Source organism: Lemur catta, chromosome 1 (assembly GCF_020740605.2).
Source record: "Lemur catta isolate mLemCat1 chromosome 1, mLemCat1.pri, whole genome shotgun sequence".
In the NCBI taxonomy this organism is placed as follows: Eukaryota; Metazoa; Chordata; class Mammalia; order Primates; family Lemuridae; genus Lemur; species Lemur catta.
This window is the reverse complement of record NC_059128.1, coordinates 280897457-280918054: the sequence shown is the minus strand read 5'-3', so window position 1 is coordinate 280918054 and position 20598 is coordinate 280897457. Positions and strand designations below refer to the sequence as shown.

The 20598-nt window shown below is 42.9% G+C and overlaps 1 protein-coding gene across 2 annotated transcripts in view; it reads right to left on the bottom strand.

The window, feature by feature from the left end:
• Window positions 1-313: 313 nt before the first annotated feature.
• The window catches only part of IGSF5 (immunoglobulin superfamily member 5), a 42551-nt gene continuing 22266 nt past the window's right edge, over window positions 314-20598 (bottom strand). Inside the window, exons 5-9 of one of the 2 annotated variants that reach the window (XM_045540695.1) lie at window positions 19419-19559; window positions 12877-12901; window positions 9785-9885; window positions 8422-8495; window positions 314-1223 (exon numbers count right to left, since the gene is read on the bottom strand). In XM_045540695.1, the coding sequence (XP_045396651.1) occupies window positions 1125-1223; window positions 8422-8495; window positions 9785-9885; window positions 12877-12901; window positions 19419-19559 (440 nt within the window). In that variant the 3' untranslated portion in view covers window positions 314-1124. The remainder of the gene's footprint in view (window positions 1224-8421; window positions 8496-9784; window positions 9886-12876; window positions 12902-19418; window positions 19560-20598) is intronic. The other variant, XM_045540696.1, reaches the window with a different exon arrangement.

Here is a 20598-nt window from a genome sequence, read left to right as displayed (position 1 = left end):
AAGTCACTAAAATCTTGACACATTTTAAAAGTCACACGCTACTTTAGCAATAGCATGGCTGGGCATGAGGGACACAAAGCAGTTGCTAATTACTAGTCGGCAGAGAAATCTGTACCAACCAGTTCGGAGTTCAGTCAAATCATCGTCAGTCCTGCCTCCAGGTTCGATATGAAAGGGTGGGCGGGCAGTGAAATTCACGGAGTTTGTCCACACAAGGAAAGAAAACTATTTGGAAAAGGCAGTAATCGGGGCAAACGCACAGGAGGCAAAGACATACGTGGCGATGGGGGGGGGTGCTTTAGCGAAGTTTCCCATTGTCCTTCTTGGAAAATGCTGGATTCTTTCAACTGTCGCTTGAATAGTAAAGAGTTAAGAAAAGGAATACCCATTTTTTGGTGTTTTCTTTTTTCTTTATTAAAGAACACATTGCCCGTCTCCAGTTTGTTCGTTGTGTTTGTGGTGTGCCAGGTACATCCCCTGCAAAGCATGATCCATATTTCATTCGTTTGAGAAGAGGAGAACAAGTCCGACAAGGAAGCAGATAAAAGCAAACGTCTTCATGTAAACACTCAATCATGAGAAATTTAGGCCCATGTGTGCAACAGTGTTCGAACTGCATCTTACTTTTAACCTGTGGAGCTCTGATTTGCCAGTCAATTTTAGATTTCTGATTGATCCTAAGTTTCCATCCTCTTATTTCCCTGATAATATGCAATAATGCCACTACATGTGAAACATACATAAATATCACCTTAATATGATTTAAGATAACAGAAACATTTAAAAAGTCATGGTAGATCATAGACTTACCAACCATTCACTGGATTAGCAAACGGGAGTGTTGACTGCTGAGAAACACCACCATGATAAATGTGCGGCTTTTACTTAGTGACTTGGTGAACTTCACTAAAACCTGGAAACATTTTAAAAGTCAAATTCCACTTTGAAATCTGGGAAAATCAGTTCCTTCTCTCTATATAAAATATCAGTTCCAATGACCGCGACGTCGCCTCTGCGGGAAACGTTGGCAAAGAGAGTCCAGTGTCAAGATGGGGAGGAATGATGGCATCGTTGTGTTGTAAACCGTCAGCCAAGTGCAAAACGGAGCACAAGGGAAGTCTCTGCTATACCAGAGTCACATTCCTGACCTTCTTGGGGCTGGGAAGATTAATAAAAGAAACCTGTGGACGACTTGCTGGGCTGGACCGATGAGTATCAGGTTCCTGGTAACAAAGGGGAAAAGGTGAATTTAGTTGGTTAAGATCACTGTCAAGTGCACTCTTGAGAAGGAACTTCACTCATGAGTTAAGATAAAATTAACATGAGTTAAGGTAACATTAAGGGGCAGAGAGGAGCAAAAATGTTAAAAAAACATGTCCTTCCTTTATTTCTTTATTTCCAGTAACACACACTCCAGAAGTTTTCCAAGTTCAGTGCCTACAGAGCAATCCAATTCAAAGAATCTCATATTTGTTTTTATGAAGGCAAATTGCTGCAAAGATTCACTGTTTTGTTTTGTTTTTCAATTTTCCTATGGAAGCCCTTGCATTTTAATGGAAATAAATATTTCCAAACTTTTTAAAATAACATACATTCCTTCTAGATGAGGGGGACAAAATTAAAGAATCGACTCCAAATGGATCGCCCATCTGTCTCTTCTGGCAGTGCCTGCTGCTTGCCCCATCAGGAAGGAGCGTAGTCTCTGCACTCTCATTCAGAGAGGTAATCCCAAACAAACCATGTACTCCTCCAGAGCGGCAATGCCTGTCGAATAGTATTGCCCTATTAAAATGTGTGCACCATGTTTTTCCTGCCAGTCCTGAGAATGCCAGCTCAGATTCCAAGGCACAGTAGCTACATTTAGCATCTTAAATAATACAACTGGGCATGATAAATTATTCACATGGCAATGCAATGCTAGTAAGTCTTGAGTATAGAATCGCTCCGGCTCATGGTTTTAATTTATTGACTCCCAAGAATGCAAAGAAAATGGACGGCTGATGGAACTATTTCAGCAACGTGCTGTGCGTTCCGCTGCGAATATGCTTGAGACTGTTACTCTTGTTCACTTTTGTTTTCACTGCTGGGTTGCACAATTGTCCTGCTGTTTTCTAAATTTATCAAGACTGCATTTCTGTTTATCTCAGTGGGGGAGTGATTAATGGGGCAGGCTCGATCCAGGTTTCAGGTGGTTCATATGCTCACCCTCCAAAACTGATAGAGACAGAGGTTCCTAGAACAACCAGAAAAACAGACTGACAGTGAGTTTGGGCAGGGGAAGAGGAGAGGAAAAGGAGGATTATTCGCTTTAAATATTCATCAAGATACAAAACATTCACAAATACCATGGCTTCATATAAAAATTTAAAAAGATTGGCTTTCCTATTAACTGATTATAATTTTTAGTAAGAATTTCTAATTTTATTTATTAGTTTTGTCCTAATGTATTTTAGCTGCCGTCACACCTGAGTTAACTCTATTTTACCAACAGAAACCCTTGTCTAGAAAATAATGTCAGTATTATATATCCTAACTCTAGATTCCATCATAGTGGAAATAATCAGAGAAGAAAAATGTCATATTTTTGTATATGTCAGTTTTGAAAACCCACCTATCTTTTTCCTTCTGATCCTTCCTACTATTTAATGCATAACCTGGGGTCTCTATGGCCTAAAATCCTATTTCTTTCATCTGTATCGAATGTCATGCACTTTAGGACCCATCTAAAATATGGGAGGTTTAAAAAGCGTGCCCCAGTGCAATACCACATGGATGGTGGAGTACGCAGTAGCACCGAGACCTTTCATTTAGCATTGATCACAGCACCATAAGCATTTCAAACTCTTCCCCATGCTTTGCAGCAAGGTCAGTGTGGCAGGGCCATGAGGTACAAGTAATTCCAAATGCACGGTTGTAAGAAAACGTCTAGAAATCAGGGAATACTCTCCTTAGAAACAACGCCATCTATGTCTGTTGTGTTTTCACACTGGGCCACAGAAACAGTTTCCCCAAAGCAGATCACCTGCAGAACGTGGTAAAAATACCAATTCTTTGGCCCTATCTCCCAGAGATTCTGATCCAGATAGTCCGGAAGAGGCCCAAGAGTGTGCGTTTTAACACGTACCCGGTGTGCTTCTGGTGTATGCTATGTTGAGAACACCCACTAAGCTGGCAGGGTCCCAAGGTACAGTATTTATAGGTACTAAGGGCACCTCCATGTTCAGCAAGCATTCCTTGGGAAAACCAGGACCCAGGATTGAGGAAACATCTCCGTCTCTGCCAGGTGGTGGCAGAAAAAAAGGACTGCCCCATTTCTCAAGTAGAAAGTCCCATGTTCAGGGAAGAACCTGGCAAGGGAGGGGGCTTACAGGTGGGGTGACCAGGAGAGGGGGCTCCAGGCCACGCAGGGGCCCAAGTACTAAGGAACTGGTGCCTCTCCCCATTGTCTGCACCCCAGAGTCACCCAGTGGACCTGACCTACGCCAGCCATCATCCACACGGCTCCTGGCCACAGTCACTGACCTTCTGTGGGGCAAAGCTCCAACCCACAGTCTGTCCTGTGACACTGCCCCAAGGCAAGCCCCAGCCTTTTGAAGTTCCCTAAGGACGGCTGGCACAGAAGCATCAGGACACAGCAAAGGGTTTTGCCCCCACACCTCTCCTTGCTTCCTCCATGGCATTCTGGACCTTAACCAATAGGACACGAAGGGGCAAGAGTCAGGGGAGGCTGGTGCAGCAGCAAGTGAAGTTTTCTACCCCTTCCTAAAATATTACAATTCCAGTTTCCAGGCCAGGTACAGTGGCTCATGTCTGTAATCCCAGCTGCACTTTGGGAGGCCGAGACGGGAGGATCAATTGAGGATTCAAGGAGTTCAAGACCAGCCTGGACAACATAGTGAGACCCCATTTCTACAATTTTTTTTTTTTTTTAATTAGCCAGGCATGGTGGTGTGTGGCTGTAGTCCCTGTTACTCCAGCCTGGACAACAGAGTGAAACCCTGTCTCAAAAAAATAAATAAATAAAATTCTAGTTTCCTGTTTTAGTAATGGTTGGATGTAATTAAAATTGTACTGGGTGATTCATGATAAAGATGTGGCATGCGAAGCCTCACAGCAGCCTCGAGATGTAGACAACAGTGTGCAGAATTCAGGGGGAATGGACTGGAGGGTGTGGCTTTGAAGGTGTGGGCACGAGGAATCCAGAAACGCTGCCTGCTCCTCACAATGCCATGCACAGCCTGAGCTGGGTGTCATCGCAGACTCCGGGGCTCAGCGTCTGGACTCCCCTCTGCCTGTAGAAGTCCGCAGGATTCCGGGCAGAGGGGCAAGAGCACAGGCACCATCAGCCCCTGGTAGGGTCCAGCACAAGCCCCTCCAAAGTGCCCTGGGACGCTGAGCAGGTGGGAATCGTTGAGTGCCCATCAGGCAGGGTGAAGTCACAAGGAGGTGAGCTGGTGTCTGGAGACCTGCCACTCTTCCCTTCCCAGAAATCCCCATTCCCATCTTGCTGCAAGGTAACCAGTAACCCTTACACCTGGCTACGTGTCATAGCTGCATCAAGTTGCACTAAAAAGCCGAGAAGCTCAGACGCCTCCCTGGCCCTTGCGAGCCCGATGTCCGAGGGTGAGAACCACAAATCTGTGTTCTCCAAAGGCCTCACTGATGACTCCTGTGGGCAGCCCCTGCCACTTCAGACTTCCCCTGCCTTGGGGCACATTTAAATAGGAGACCCTTAAAGAAAACCAAAGTGCCCCAGACCATGAAGGAGTGAAATGGCAATTTGATATGAAATTATTTAACTTTTTTCACTGACCCAAAACATAATGTTATTTTTAGGTTGTATGTTCCTCTATGGTGGTCTAATAATACCTTTTGTCATAACTGGATTGCGATTGGCAGCAAAGGAACTATGTCTATAAGCACATGCATGATGCTGGGTGTGGAAGATAGTGTCCATTTTAATGAATAACTGTTTGCTGGGTACCTAGGAAGGCTGTGCTAGACTGTGCGTAGTCAAAGCCCATCCGTTAGTTAAGACCTTCTGAAAATGCTGAGAGCAAACAGATCACCAGGTTGAGCAGAGGCGAACACCAGCACACACAGAGAGCAAATGCAGGTGCTCAACAGTCGCTGTACTGTGTGCAGAGCCAAGGCCGCCCTGCCCTGACATACAGAGCAGGAGCCCCAGTCGCTACGATGCGTGCAGCGGCTCCATGGACAGGCCGTTCACCCGGCCAACCAGCTCCACAGCAACCGAGGCAGGCGAGAGCGTTTGCTGTGGGCTGACTCGCGGCTTGAGGTCTTTCCATCTAATCGACAGGCTTTTCTACAAAATAGTGCAATCTGCAGTTGACTACCCTGAACTCTGATGCGCCAGCTTCTCGGGCAGGAGTCCTGCTGGGCACCAGCTCTGGGCCCGAGAAGTGCCTGGGTGTGGGAGCAGCTGGCAGCAGCGTGGGGGTCCCAGTGACACACTGGAGTCACACTGAGGCATGTGGAGAGGATGAAGGGATGGACAAGAAGGAGCTCAGAATAGCTCTCAGCTGCCTCTCCTGCGCCTTTAGGGAGAAAGGCTCCGTGCAGGACGGAGAGAGGTTTTGAGAAGAGAAGGCCCCGACTGCTCTGTCCTTCCACCTTGGACTAAGGGGTCCTGCGGAAGATCCCCCTGCATGGCACGGGAATGGCGACATGGACCAGGTCGCTGACCTGCTTCTAAAGCTTTGGCTTGGTGACTCTGGCAGCTCCCAGGAAGTCAGGGGACCACACAAAGGACTCTGCCCCCTTTGGGCTGCGGACAGGGAAGGGAGCGGCTGGGTTCCTGGGCCCAGGCCTTCCTCCGCGGCCGTCCTGCTCCTTCCTCCTCTAGATGCTTCCCGAGAAGCACAGCCCAGGGCACATCCTGGGTCCAAGTTCCCCAGATGGGCAACCTGGAGACAGAGCCCGGCCCGTGCCGGCAAATGCACCCTTGGGTCATAATCGAAGACCGACTTCCCCAGAATTGCACTTGTGTTAAAGGTCCCCCTCTGTAACTAGAAAGATCCAGCTATTTGATGATCCTCAGCAGTTTCCAGCACAGGCAGAGACAATTCATCCTCCAGGGGTCCTGACTGGCTTCTTAAGAACCGCGATGCTCTCTGCCGACATGCACAGCCACCTGAGAAGACCTACAGCCACCACAGGACACACCAGTGTGTGTTACCAGTCCCCAGCGCTCAGCACCCCCACGGCCACTGCTCTTTTTCCACCACTAGATTATTTAGCTGGTTACATGATTCAGTAGCAGAAACCTCTTAAATTTCTCTCCCTGCGTAGTTTCAAGACAACACTACAAGCTTTAAGAAGCATCCACTCAGAGTTCTGAAACGTCCTTCTCCAGCCCTGTATCTAAAGGCATCTAGAGTTCCCCTGTCCTCATTTACACTCGATGTGTTGCAAAGGGAATTATGTGACATGACCCTATGCTGAATCTCAGCTTACCCCTCTCCCCACCACCCCAGACCTGAGCACGTTGGCTTGTGTAGCGGAAACACATCTGACACAAAAAGGTAACCACAGAAAGGCTACGGAAATAACAGTTGGCTTAAATGTGTTCTTCGGGTGTCCTTGCTTGGAGCTGAGTGGGAGAGAGCCCCTCAGCCAACCATGCCTCTGCACGGGCCTGCAAGCCCCAGCCAGGCTCAGCCATGGGAGACCCCACGTGCATGCGACATCCTTTCCGGCATGACAGTCACTCCCTTTCACCCACCCCCCCTCAGCCAGAGACTGGTCCTTCTAAAGGAAACCTATTGCATTCCTAGAGTCAACCCTCCCAGCTCTAAATTAGATGCATTAAAGACACATGCACCAAAGAGACAGCCGTGATGGAAAGAGACTGACCTCTCCATTTTCCTGACACCCCGCCTGAGGAGGGTAGTTAGAGCTCACACTGGGAACAGCAATTTGTCACTGAGGCCCGCCTTCTATTGTGCCCCAGACCCCTCATATGTCTTTCCGCCTGGCTGCCTGTGTTGCCACTAATAACATCACGTGGGCCCTCCCGATACACGATCGAGCATCAGTCAGCACTCGCCTTCCTCCGGACAGGCCCGAAAGGTGCACGTCCCTGGCAAGATGTATGCATTGAGCCAACTCCTAATGGCAGGGAGGAACATCACAGCCCAGAGCTGCCTGGAACCGCGAGTGAATGTCTATGCCAGGAAAGAATGGTCAGGGGCTGCACAGGCGCGTGCCGGGCACTGTCCCCCCGGGTAGAGCAACTCCCAGCAGAGCAAACCCAAGACCGTCTGGTCCAGCTCGCTCTCAGAAATCCAGTGTGCGAGTTGAGCATTTCCAAAAGTGAAAAAGGGAGAACATCCACACTTATTGAAGACACCACCACAGAACGACATGGAAATACTTCTTGCTTGAGGTTGCATTTGTACGGGTCAGAAAAGGGTGCTGGTTATATATATTTTACAAAATATAATTTTGGATATTAAAAAAATCTCATTTTCTGCATACAAGCTCTAATGCATGCATGCATGATAACCAGTGCTGACTCTGTATCAGAAAATTCGCATACTGTGTCCTCAGGGGCTCCCAGCTGACTGTCATCTAAGTTAACTGGCCTGCAAAAGGACAGCAGCCGTGAAAACATTGCATAGCAACCAAGAGTATCTGCAGCTCAGGCCTCCCGCTGGAACTCCAGACGTGTGCATCCAACTGCACACTCCACGTCTCCTTGTAAACGTCTGATACACACTGCAAAATCTACAAGCTCCAAGTTAAATGTCTGATCTTTCCCCCAAAACTTACACTTCCCACGACATTCCCCATCTCAGTTACTGACAACTCCAGCCTCCTGGTGGTTCCGGCCACATTCCTTAACCATCAGGGACCCCTCCTTCCTCCCCTAAAATTCTAACCCCGGCAGGATTTTTCCAGCTCTGGAGCTCACTGGCACAGATCCCACACGGAGAGCAAACCACGTTTCTCTGTCCTGGTCCTCAAACCCAGGACCCAGCGTCCTTCCAACTATAGAAGTGCATCGTGTGGGTGCTGGGTCACTAGGAGGGCAGAGTTGACCAGAGTCCTGGGAGAACTTGGCTCGAAGGGAGCAAATGGGATATTATACGTGGTGATCACTCTTAGGCTGATCCAGATGGAATATGTCCCGAATCAAGCACATCCTCCCAAAACATGCACACAGAGCTTTACACGGCACCAGCCTTGGTCTAGGAGCCACTGCCACAGTGGGCAAGAGATTCTCCGCATCTCAGACCCACCCCTCCAGGCCCACCAGTTGACACGGAGGTGACGAAAGGCAACATTCTTCCATCATGACTGTACAACGTGCACCATTTTATAATCAGCTACCACAAGGTAAAGATTTGTAAATGGCCAAAAAAAATTCCAAAAAGCAGGGGAAATGATCTAGCTCACCTGATAAGGATGCCTACTGCTACTTCGTTCCAGAATACTGACTTCACGGGCCTTGGGACGAGGAGAAGCAATCTCTGCAACAGAAGAATGATTTTAGAGTCATAGGTGACCAAAATCAAGCTACACAGCCTAACACTCCTGATTTATAAAGAAATATGTTTGTTTCTGTGTAGCACCCCTGGCATAAAATAATCCTTAGCCATAAACAGACCTTTTGAAAAATTCCCTTGAGATTACATACTTTTAAAACTTCATATTTTTAGCTAAATGAAAATATGGAAAACTAACTCAAAATCAATTCCTTTCTCGACGTATTAGTCTTCTTCAGAGAAGAGATGAGTCCACAGCTTCAATAGGCAACCAAGAAAAATAAACACTGGACAAGTGGGGTCGGGGGGAAGGCAGAGAGGTTTGACTTGGGTCATGATTTTTCAGTCAAGATACTTGATTAATTGTTCAAAATGCTAATGAATAAATATTCACTCACAGGAAACTTTGCAAGAAGCTGTGGTCAGATTATCAACGGAAACAGCTCATGCTTTGTGGAATGTGGAAAAATCTGAAGCACATGATTTGGCATAACGTGGAAAGCAGCCCTGGTGTAACCCAGGAAATGGGGCTGCCGAGAACAGACTCCCAGGATTAGTGAAAAAAGACGTTTTCAAGCCCCTCGGCAACAGTTGATTGGCTGCAAATCTTTCCATGGAATTTTTTTTGCCAGGAGGCTTGTTAGGGCCAGGCCTTCCTTTCAAAGGAGGAGTGATGTGTCCAGCCTTCCTCCCTCATCAGCCTTTGCAATCCGAAGGCTGCTGCTGCCTTGTGACAGAGACTTTGCCATCAGAGACGCCCCCACCCCACTGTGACTATATCAGCTCAAGGCAGGAAAATGAGATTCCACAGCAAGACTCCTCAGAAATGGGTCTAGACTTCCAACATCCTCCAATACCCTGTTAAGTTGAAGAGGAATAGATTTCTTGCTGGGTTTCTGTTTAACTTGAATCTAGTTAAAGTTTGGAGGAAATGACCCCCAATGTATTAAAATGCCTCCCCACACATTTTAAGGTGGAAGCCTTTAAAGAAAGAGAAAGCATGGGGGTGGGGGAAGCCAGAAAATTATGTTTTAAAACTTTCAGGTTTCCACCTGACTCTATTTTAAGCTTTAGACAAAAAGGGGGATTTTTACTGTTAACGTACTCCTAGAATATTCCTAGTTCTGGAATTTCTTCTTCTTCTAAAAAGTATCTGAAAAATAATCACCACCAATGGCTAAGCTATCCTCCTTGTGCAGCTGGTGTCTGGGAAGCCAGCCCTTCTGCCAACACTCTCATTTCCAGATCTTTCTACCACCCCACTTTCTACTCACGTGTGGTCTTTGGTTCATCTGAACTGTAGCCATAGTTTTCGTTTCCACTTTTTAACTTTGTCTCAAAAGTTCCTTTGTTTGTCTTTGCACTTGCAGATTTCCTAGAATTAGACCATTTTAAAAAGTCACGTGTTAGTCGGCAATGCATACCTGGTCCACGTGGTTACACTCAGAGCATCCTTACTCACCGACCTTGCTACAGGAGGTCTACAGCTCCGCGCTGGCTTCAGTGCAGCAGGTATAAACAGCCTACCTGCTCACACATTCCCATGATGGGGAGATATAGAACTTTCTCATGATAGGTACATGGACTCCACTGTCCAGTGGGTACTTAATGCTCAGAAACCATTAATTAAATAAAGAGGGGGGAGGAAATTATGACCCAGAGGCCAAATCCAGCTCACTACCAGTTTTCATAAATAAAGTTTTATCAGAACACAGTCATGCCTCCCTGCTTGTATATTGTCAGTGGCTGTTACAACTGCAAAGTTGAGTAGTTGTGAGTGACAGAGACCCTACCGCTGGCAAAATTAAAAATATTTATTGTGTTGCCCGCTATAGAAAAAGTGTGTCCACTCCTGAAATAAAGCAAAAATTGGTGCAGCTTCCTAGGGGGAGGATGTTTGGCAATGGATAACCAAAGAATTAAAAATATTCATACTTGACCTCTAAGAATTTATTCTAGGGAAATAATCAAGGATAGGTACAAAGGTTTCCTTGAAAGAATGTTAATTCAGGAGCTATTTATAAAAGCAAAAACTGCAGACAACCCAGGTGCCCAACAATAGCAGATTAGTAAAATAAATGGTGATGCATCTCTAAAATGGAATTCCACGCCACCTGTAAAAATGATCGCAGATGAGAGCTCTCAAGCACTGCTGGAGGAAGTGCAAACTGGTACATCTACTTTGGAAAACTGTGGCAGCATCCTCTAGAGCTGGGCATATGCCTACCCTCTGGCCCAGTTTCCAGTCTCCCTTGTGTTCGTGGGGGGTTGGTTCCAAAGCCCCCATGGATGCCAAAGTCTGCAGATGTTCAAGTCCCTGATGTAAAATGGCACACACTATGATCCTACTTATGTAAAGTTTATATGAATCTAATCTCTGGGCATGTGGGAAAAGGTGTCAGAGGAACATCGCCTTTGGGGCGGAGGGGCAGGCAGCAATTGGACGGGGGTCTGGGGAGCTCCTGGCACACTGAGGATGTTCTGTCAAGGTCAGACTTGTGTGTTTTGTGAACACTAATCGAGCTACACACCCATGATTTGTGCACTTTTCTGTACTTAAGTTACATTTCAATTACAAAACTTCATCAAACAAATAAAACAAAGTTGTGTGGGAAAGTATTTAACAGAAATAATCTTCAGAAGGTGCCAAGTGAAAAGAGCAAGCTATAAAATGATGTTTATTATGATGCGAATTTCACAAAAGGCAGATGTGCACATCTGTGGGTAAACATGTGCATGTACATGCTTACATTCTTAGGTAATGATAACTACTTCTGCACAAGAGAACTGTGGGGGATTTTAAAACTATTTCTTAAACCTGTCTTTGCATTTAGTATTTTTCTACAATAAACATGCATTGATTCTATAAGAAGAGATGTGTATGTTATTTTAATGCAAAAGAAGTCTTCAAGCAGCTAGAGTTAGCACCGTGGACGCATGGGAAGGGAAAAGCAGCGGGGACACGACCAGCCAGTAGGCCGCCCCGTCTTCCCAAGGGGGAGGGCTGCACAGAGATGAAAGGCTAGGCCCCGACACAGGGCTCCAGTCACACTCCGACCTGCCCACTGTCTGGGCAGGAGACACAGGGAATATTACTTAACCTCTCTGTATCTCAGAGTCCTCATCTACAAAATGGAAACATAGCCTCCTAAAATCCCAGTGAGAATTAAGTAGGATAAAAACCTCTAGAGAGCTTAGAGCGATACCTAGCATGTGCGTTAGGTACCATTATGCTATTAGCTATCTATTAGGTGCTAATAGCCATGCTAGCTATCATCACTACCACTGTCATACTGTTTTTGGTTCTGTTGTTTTTCTGTAATCATTATCCTGAAGAGCTGCTGATTGCTGTACTGTGTTTTGAAATCACCTAAGACCCCAGGAAACAGAAATGAAAGATGTTGATGCAGTCCATAATGGTGAACCAAAGAATGCAGGCTTTGATCCCGCTGGTAGCAGCAATCAGAAAAGCCAGAATAATCATCAGGGTCAGTTTTCCCTCCTCCTCCCCTGCCCTGAGTCAGGCCTCACGGGAGGTCTGTTTTCAAATTGCTGCTTTGTGGTGTCCTCAATCAAAGCTTCATTATTACCAGGGGTCAGAGGGGAATGGATAGTATCTGTTACACGGTGGCTATACACATTCATTCACAGTCTGCAGCCAGAAGGCATTGTAAAATCTCAGCACTTAAAAAAATCTAAATTATCTAATAAAATACTGAAAACAAGATGTGGTTGTTATAACACCCACACCAAACCACTCCCCTTGGTGCATTTATGACTTTGTAAACAGTACAGACGTTTAAAGTGGTTATTGTATATAGTTGCAAGTCCTTGACATAGTTACCTTAAAAGTGCTTGCAGCCACTTCTGGGCAGCCTGGGAATGAGAGGAATTTTTCACTCCTGCCCTCCTGGCGTGTTTGAACAAACTGCCTAATTTGTCTGCCTGGACAGTTCCATGGGCCTGGCAGGCATCCGGCTGGGCTCCCTGTTCTTTGCTGCCCCAGAAATCCCGACGGGGCCTCTGTGGGTAGACCTAGCCTCGACTCAGCTCAGGAAGGATGACAGGCATGGTGCACAGTGTCCTCTTGTGGAAAGACTTGCAAATGCCAAACACTAAGAAAATCCTTTCCCTAAGTGAGCCAGAGCAAGTCAAAGGTAGGCAAGAGCAACCCATCTACCTCACCCCACAAGTAACCTTGCCCTCTGAGTTTGTGATGGACATACGTGTTTTTCAGAGTTGTCTATTTTCAGTACTTAATTTTGAGTAAATAAATCCTAAAGTCCCACAGTTGTGTGCATTGTGTGTTGTTGTTGTTTGGTTGTTTGGTTCTGTTTTCAGAAAATAGATACGATTTCAAACTTACCTTATTTCACTTTGATAACTAGATTCTGCAAAAAAGAACAAAATCACATTAGAAAAATCAGGATACTTATTCTAAAAAATAAAATGTATAAAAATCTCGTTGATTTTTATAGACTCCCTGATTTTAATAGACCCCACATTTGTGAGCCAATAGGTAATATTAAGTTTCCCCACACCAAATTATCAAGTGGCTTCCAAGCATAAAGAAAGTAAAATTCACTATTAACTATCAGAAAAATAAATAATCCCTAGGTACCTGAAATACAGTAGGTACTACTTAGTGAATATTGAATTTGATTTGATTAGCAAGATTTTAAAGACCCTATTTGCCGAGAGGGTCGCTATTGGCTACCATCACCACTGCTATTCATTCAGCACCTACTGTGAGCCAGTGCCAAGCTGGCTGTGTGCAAAGTACTATCTCATTTAATTGTTACAACAACATAAGAGTAGGCATTACTGTCATCACATTTTTAACAGGCTAGGCACTATTATATTAGTATTACCATATTTCTTTAACTCTAAGTTATATTTTCAATAAGTAGGAACCAATGGTATCAATTTATACAATTATATCCTCCCCCAAAAAAGCTGTCATTAAATTGCTAATGTTTTTAATCAATGGAATGATGGAGAGGGAATCTGGAATTTGAAGACAGGACCAAGTCTCCACCCGTCCGTCTCTAAAGCCCGTGTTCATTACAGCTCTCCTTTCCCATCCAGGGTTCCATATATCAAGCTTGACTGAGATCTAAAAAAATATCCAACTTCCTTATTTTTTAGATAATGTTATCACTTATTTTCAGTTCTAATAATATCTACTGATTCACACTCCAAATCGAACCTTGGAAAGATTTTTGTTTGAATTACAAGAGAGAGACTGTCAGGTAATAGTGGAATACCCCCAGTGATAGAGGAATGCGTCCAATGTTCCCACAACAGGGAGGAGAGGAGCCTCTGGTCCCTCCCTCTGGAATGCTGCCATCCCAAGACCTCAGCTCTTCTCAGTTGGCCCTCAATAAACCAGTCAGCACACTGAGAATTCTCTGGGTACCAGCAGAGCACCAGAAAATAATTTCTGGAAAAATTTGATGTTTAATATATTTTAAGCATTGAAATAATCCTCATGGGAAAATCCTGACCTTTATGGATCTTCACATTTATGTTAAGGTATAGTATGTTTTTCATTGTGATTCACACCTGGTGGGGCAGGTGGGCGCTGTAAGTAGGTCATGGCAGGCCCTGTCTGTAGCCCTTACCTGGACTTGTTATGAAGGGGTAGGGTGGGACAGCTCACTCTTACATGGGATTTTCATCTCAAAGATAAATAAAGGATAAAATCTAAGATGGATCACAGAAACTTTCAATATAGCAATTAATTGAATTCTTATAATCAATCTATACAAGAGTACTTATTCCAATTTTATAAATGAGGAAACTAAACTCCCACTGCACATCATGTGGAAGCCAACGACTGTCAATTAACCTTTTTACAAAGCTAGTACAGAACAGACAACAGCCTAAGGGAGGCAGAACGTTCAAATGACCAGAATTTCTCCAACTATTCCACAATGGCTAAGGTTGAAAATAATAATCTGAAGGCACTGAACATTTCACAGTCACGTCTCAATTAAAATTTAAGTTATTCAATAGTTTTCATGTAAAATCCAATGTATTTCATTTGACTGACCCATCTGTGGCATATTGGATAATTTCCAGGTGAAAACCAATTCCCATCTAATCTAGATCAATAGGAGTTTTCACCTTTCAATTTCTGCTTCCCAGGGCATAAAGTTATATCAGAGATGAAACAGACTAGAGAACCCAGGAATAAATCTACATATTCACAGACAACTGATTTTTTAAAAAAGTGCCAAGACATTGGGGAAAAGACAGTCTCTTCAATACATGGTGCCAGAAAACTGGAAATCCATATGCAAAATAATAAAACTAGACCCCTATCTCTCACCATATACAGAAATCAACTCAAAATGAATTAAAGACTTTTAAACATAAAACCCAAAGCTATAAAGCTACTAGAAGAAAACAGGGGAAATACTTCAGGACATTGATCTAAGCAAAGATTTAATGGCTCAGAGCTCAAAAGTCCAGGGAACAACAACAAAAAAATAGATAAATGGGACTATACTAAACTAAAATGCTTCTGCACAGGAAAAGAAACAATCAGGAAAGTGAGGAGGCAACCTGTTGAATGGATGAAAATATTCACATATTCATTCAACAAGGAACTAATACCCAGAATATACAAGGAACTCAAACAATGCAACAGCAAAAAACAAATAATTTCATTCCAAATTGGGAAAAGAACTTGAAAAGACATTTCTCAAGAGAAAACATACAAGTGGCAAACAGGTACATGAAAAAATGTTCCACATCACTAACCATCAGGGAAATGCAAATCAAAGCCACAATGAGGTATCATCTTACCCCAGTTAGAATGGCTATTATCTAAAAGACAAAAAAAGGATACTCAGAAAGGGAAGTCTTATACACTGTTGGTGGGAATGTAAATTGGAATAGCCACTGTGGAAAACAATATGGAGATTTCTCAAAAAACTAAAATTAGAACTACCAGATGATCCAGCAATCCTACTACTCGGTGTTTATCCAAAGGAAAAGAAATCAGCATATCAAAGAGATATCAGCACCCCCATGTTTATTTCAGCTCTATTCACAAGAGCAAAGATACAGAATCAAACTCAGTGTCCATCAGCATATGAATTGATAAAGAAAATATGGTATATATACACAATGAAAAACTAAGAAGCCATAAAAACAGAATAAAATCCTGTCATTTACAGCAACATGGATGGAACTGGAGGTCATTGTGTTAAGTAAAATAATCCAGGCACAGAAAGACAAAATCACATGTTCTTACTCATATGTGCATGCTAAAAGAATTGATCTCATGGAGGTAGAGAATAGAATGACAGTTATCAGAGGCTGAAAAGGGTGTGGGATGGAAGGATGAAGAGAGGTTGGTTAATGGACACGAACATACAGTTAGAGAGAAGGAATAAGTTTTCTAATGTTTAATAGTAGAGGAGGGTGACTATATTTAACAACAAGGTGTTTTAAATTTCAAAATAGCTAGAAGAGAGGACTTGAAATGTTCCCCGCACATAGAATTGATAAATAAATAAACAAGGTGATGGATACTCTAAACGTCCTGACTTGATCATTACACAACCTATGCATATAACAAAATACATACAAATAGTATGTATCAATGAAAAAATTTTCTTAAAGAATAGCCAGGAAAACACTAAAAGGAAAAAGCTGCAACAGGGACTCACCCTAGGAGACATTAAAACTGCTATAAAACCTCCGTAACTAAAACAGTAGTACATGAATAGACAGGTGAATGGAATAGAAGAGAGGCCGAAAGGAGACCCAAGTGCATGTGGAAATTAATGTGTGATAAAGGTGCCATCTCAAATCGCTGGGCCAAATGTGGACATTTTAATAAATGCTGCTGAGACAACTGGTTAGTCATTTGGGAAAAAACAAAATTAGATCCGTACCACACATCATACATAAGAATGAATCAAGAATATAAAGGCAAATAAATGAAACCAAAGGAAAAAAAAAAGCCTCGATTTAAGGAAAGACTTTCCATGACTTAAAATCCAAATGCAATAGAAGAAAATATCAATAAAATTGTCTACATAATTTTCTTATATTGCAACATCACCATAAACAAAGCCAAAATACAACTGACAGACCAGGAGATATGTACGATATATTTAGTATATCCCAGATAAAGAGCCATTATCACGAATATATAAAGAGCTCTTAAAATTAGAGGGAATAAAAAGCCCAAAAATCTGAGAGAGAAAAAAATGGGGAAAAGACATAAATAAGCAAGTCACAAAAAGATATAAAAGCTGTCCTTAACCATATGAAAAGATGGAAAAGATATTCATTCAACTTCATTTATAATAAGATAGAATTAAAACTACACTGAGATACCATTTCTTATTTACTTACCTTCCAGACTGGCAAAAAATGAAACAGTATTATAACACACCTTTGGCAAGGCTGTGGGGAAACAGGCACTCTCATATTGCCTGCATGCAAAATGGTACAATCCAATGATAGGCATGCAAAATGGTACAATCCTTCTAGAGGGAGACTAGGCAATATCTGACAAAGCTACATACAGACTTATCTTTTTACCTAGCAATCCACTTCTAACAATTTACCCAAAAGCTACGCCTCCATCAATGTGACCATACAAACACAAGATTATTCATTGCAAAAGTGTTTGTAATTGCAAAATACTGGAAATATCCAAAATGCCCATATATTGGAAAATGGTTGAATAAACCGTGGTACATCCACACAATGGATTATTATGCAAATGAAAATAGAATGAAGGAAATTTCAATGAACTGATATGGATTGATTTCAAGGATATATTGTCAATGAAAAAAACAAAGTGCAAAAGAGTATCTAGAGTGTGCTAGCCTTCATGTAAGAAAGGCATATAAGAAAATATACATGTCTGCAATTTTTTAAAAAGTTGTATCACAAAATTAATCTCCCAATCACAAACCAAATCCATGGAGGAGCTAAGGCTAGACCACTTGCCTAGTTAAGGCTAACCCATGTGTTTTCATGAAAATTCTATATAAAAGAGTGAGTTAGCCCAGTGCCTGCACACACACAAAGAGTATTCATCAAATGGCAGTTAGTGTTAATAACATTAAAAATGCAAGTCAACTGACATGTAGCATAACATCAAAACTCTGATCTTAAGAAAAATAATTTAACTATAGGAAATGTTCAGATAGGAGTAGGTTAAGTTTTTATGAAACAAGGAAAGATAAGGACAGACAGAGGCTCAGCACATGGAAAGTCCTGGGCCGTCCACATGACAAAGCATCTTTTGGCTTCTGAAGTCACAAACTGAACTTCTGAAGTCACAAAATTCCACAACAAGCACACCACACTGTTGATGGGCCCAGCTCACCCTTGAGCCCAACCTCCAATCAAGGCCACTGCTTTCATGTAACTTGGAGTATCTCAGAGAACCTCATTCAAAGGAAATATGTAATTAATTTTGTTAATTTTATTTTGTACTATTTTTTATTAACAGAAGATCTTATTTTCCGTTCTACCACACATCCATCAACACTCACCTACAACAGGAGAGTTAAAATTCTACAAAATAGGAAACAGCCTTTTAAAGTGCTCAGATACATAGGGACCATTTTAGAAAAGCCATAGCATCTAAGCGACAGATTACAATAGCTGTGTATCCTTGCAAATAAGAACAAAAATCCACCAATCAGTGTCTTTGGAGAGAAAGACATCACTTCATCACCTTCTCAAAAGTGGGCAGGTCTTGGTCTTCCAGAGGGGCTGCCTCAGGCCACAGAGGAACGGCTTCCCTTCTTAAGAAAGTCCTTTCCTTCCCTATGAACTTCCCGTAGTTCCTATCAAGGACTCCGAAAGCCAATGTATCTTTCGTGCTTTTGTTTTTGTTTTGTCGTTGCTGTTTTCCGACCTTTACTAAGATATAACTGATAAAAATTGCATACACTTATGATGTACAATGTGCTATTTTGATGTATGCATATACTGTAAAACGATTACATCAAGCTAATTAACATATCCATCGTTTCACAGGCTTATCATTTTTTTGTGGTGAGAAAGAACATTTAAGATCTATCCTCTTTGCAATTTTCCAGTATATAATGCACCATTATTAACTATAGCTACTATGCTGCACAGCAGAGCTCCAGAAACTATTCCTCCTGTCTACCTGAAACTTTCTACTCTCACTGACGTCTCCCCAGCTGCCCCTGACTCCCATCCCCCGGTAACCACAATTCCATTATCTGTTTCTATGAGTTTGACTTTTTTATATTCCACATATAAGTGAGATCATTCCATATTTGTCTCTCTGTGTCTGGCTTATTTCACTTAGCATGATGGCTTCCAGGTTCCTCCATGTTGTCACAAATGACAGGAATTTCTTTGGTTTTTGTTTTTGTTTTTGTTTTTTTAATTTTTTCCTCATGCTACCTAAGAAGGATTTTGTTCTTTTTTAAGGCTGAATAGTATTCCATTGTGTACATGTATCACACTTTCTTTATTTTTTTTGCTGATGGACACATAGGCCGATTCCTTACCTTGGCTATTGTAAATAATGCTGCAATGAAGAGAGAACACTTGGACACAACTGATTTCATTTCCTTTGGATGTGGACCCAGCAATGGGATTGCTGGATCATGTGGCAGTTCTATTGTTAATTTTGGGGGGAAGCTCATACTGGTTTCCATGATGGCTGTACCAATTTACACACCCACCAACAGTGTGCGAGGGCCCCCTTTCCTGCACATCCTCGCCAGTACTGGTCTTTAATCCTTTTCGTAATAATCATTCTAACAGGTGGGAGGTGAGACCTCATGGTGGTTAATGCATTTTTGGAAAGAGCTGACAAGCTCATTAACTTCAACTGCTCATAGCAAAAGTTCAAACACACAAACAAATCTATATGAACAAAAAAATTACCTTTTTCCTCTCTCCCGGAGACACAACAGCAGCAGAATATTATAATCAAAACAATTATCAGGATCAAAAGCAATGAAAACGATACTGCAAGTAGAACTATGGCCCAGGTAGGCAATGATGTATCTGGATTATCAATACTACCTATAAGGTCAAAAGGAGGAAAAAAATACTTCAGTGATGCTTGCACTGTCTAGAATCACAGATTCTGCCACACTATAAATTATCATTTTCTAATAATATGACAACAATTACAATTCCACCTGCTACAGCTTAGTGTCACCAGCTAACTTCCCTTTAGTGTGTTTAATTACTCAAAACTCTACAGTATCTTCCATCATAATATTTACTCCTGCCAGTAAATAACTGCTTAGTCACCTGGTGCAGGTGTTAGCTGGTTAACACCTCTAGCATTCCTGAGAGATAGGTGAGGCTGGGCCAGCTGACAACTCCCATGGTGGCAGGAGTGACCGTCACACTCAGAATTCTCTATTCAAGAAATATTTATTGGGCAGCTACTGCTGGACTAGACTGGAAGAGTAACATTCGGTTCCTGCTTCCATGTCCCCACCCAATGAGAGTCCAAAGCCCAAAGGAAATCAGGACAAACTAAGGGAGGGTCACCTCAAAAGGAACTTAGGTGCGTGGCTTTTACCGCAGCCCCACCCAAACCCCACGGCTAAATTCATTCCTCACACGGCAATTGCACTTTTCCACAGATCCTCAGGAGCCACCTTGCCTAGCATCTGCTTTGCCCTCTTATTTCATCCAGTAGCCATGCAGTTGGGAGAGAAAAAGCGTAAGGTAAGGCAGAGCGAGCAGGAAATAAAAGAGAGGTGGGGAGAGAAGGAGAGAGAGAAGAAAAAGCCATTTTGATTTTTTGCTATCAAGTCTTAGCCAGAGCTATCCAGTACAGCCTTCATGTGGTTATGTAAACTCAAATTTAAATTAATTAAAATTATGTGTGATTAAATATCAGTGCCTCGGTTGCAGTAGACAAAGTTCAAATGCTCAATCGCTGCAGATGTAGAATATTTCCATCGTCACAGAAAGTCCTGTTGGAGAGGGCCGCCTGGTTGTTGACTTGTGGACTACAGATGTTCCCAAGTCCTTATCCGACACTTTGCTCCTCCCTACTGAACCACGCTGAAGTCACACTACAAACATTTAAGTTGACCTGTTT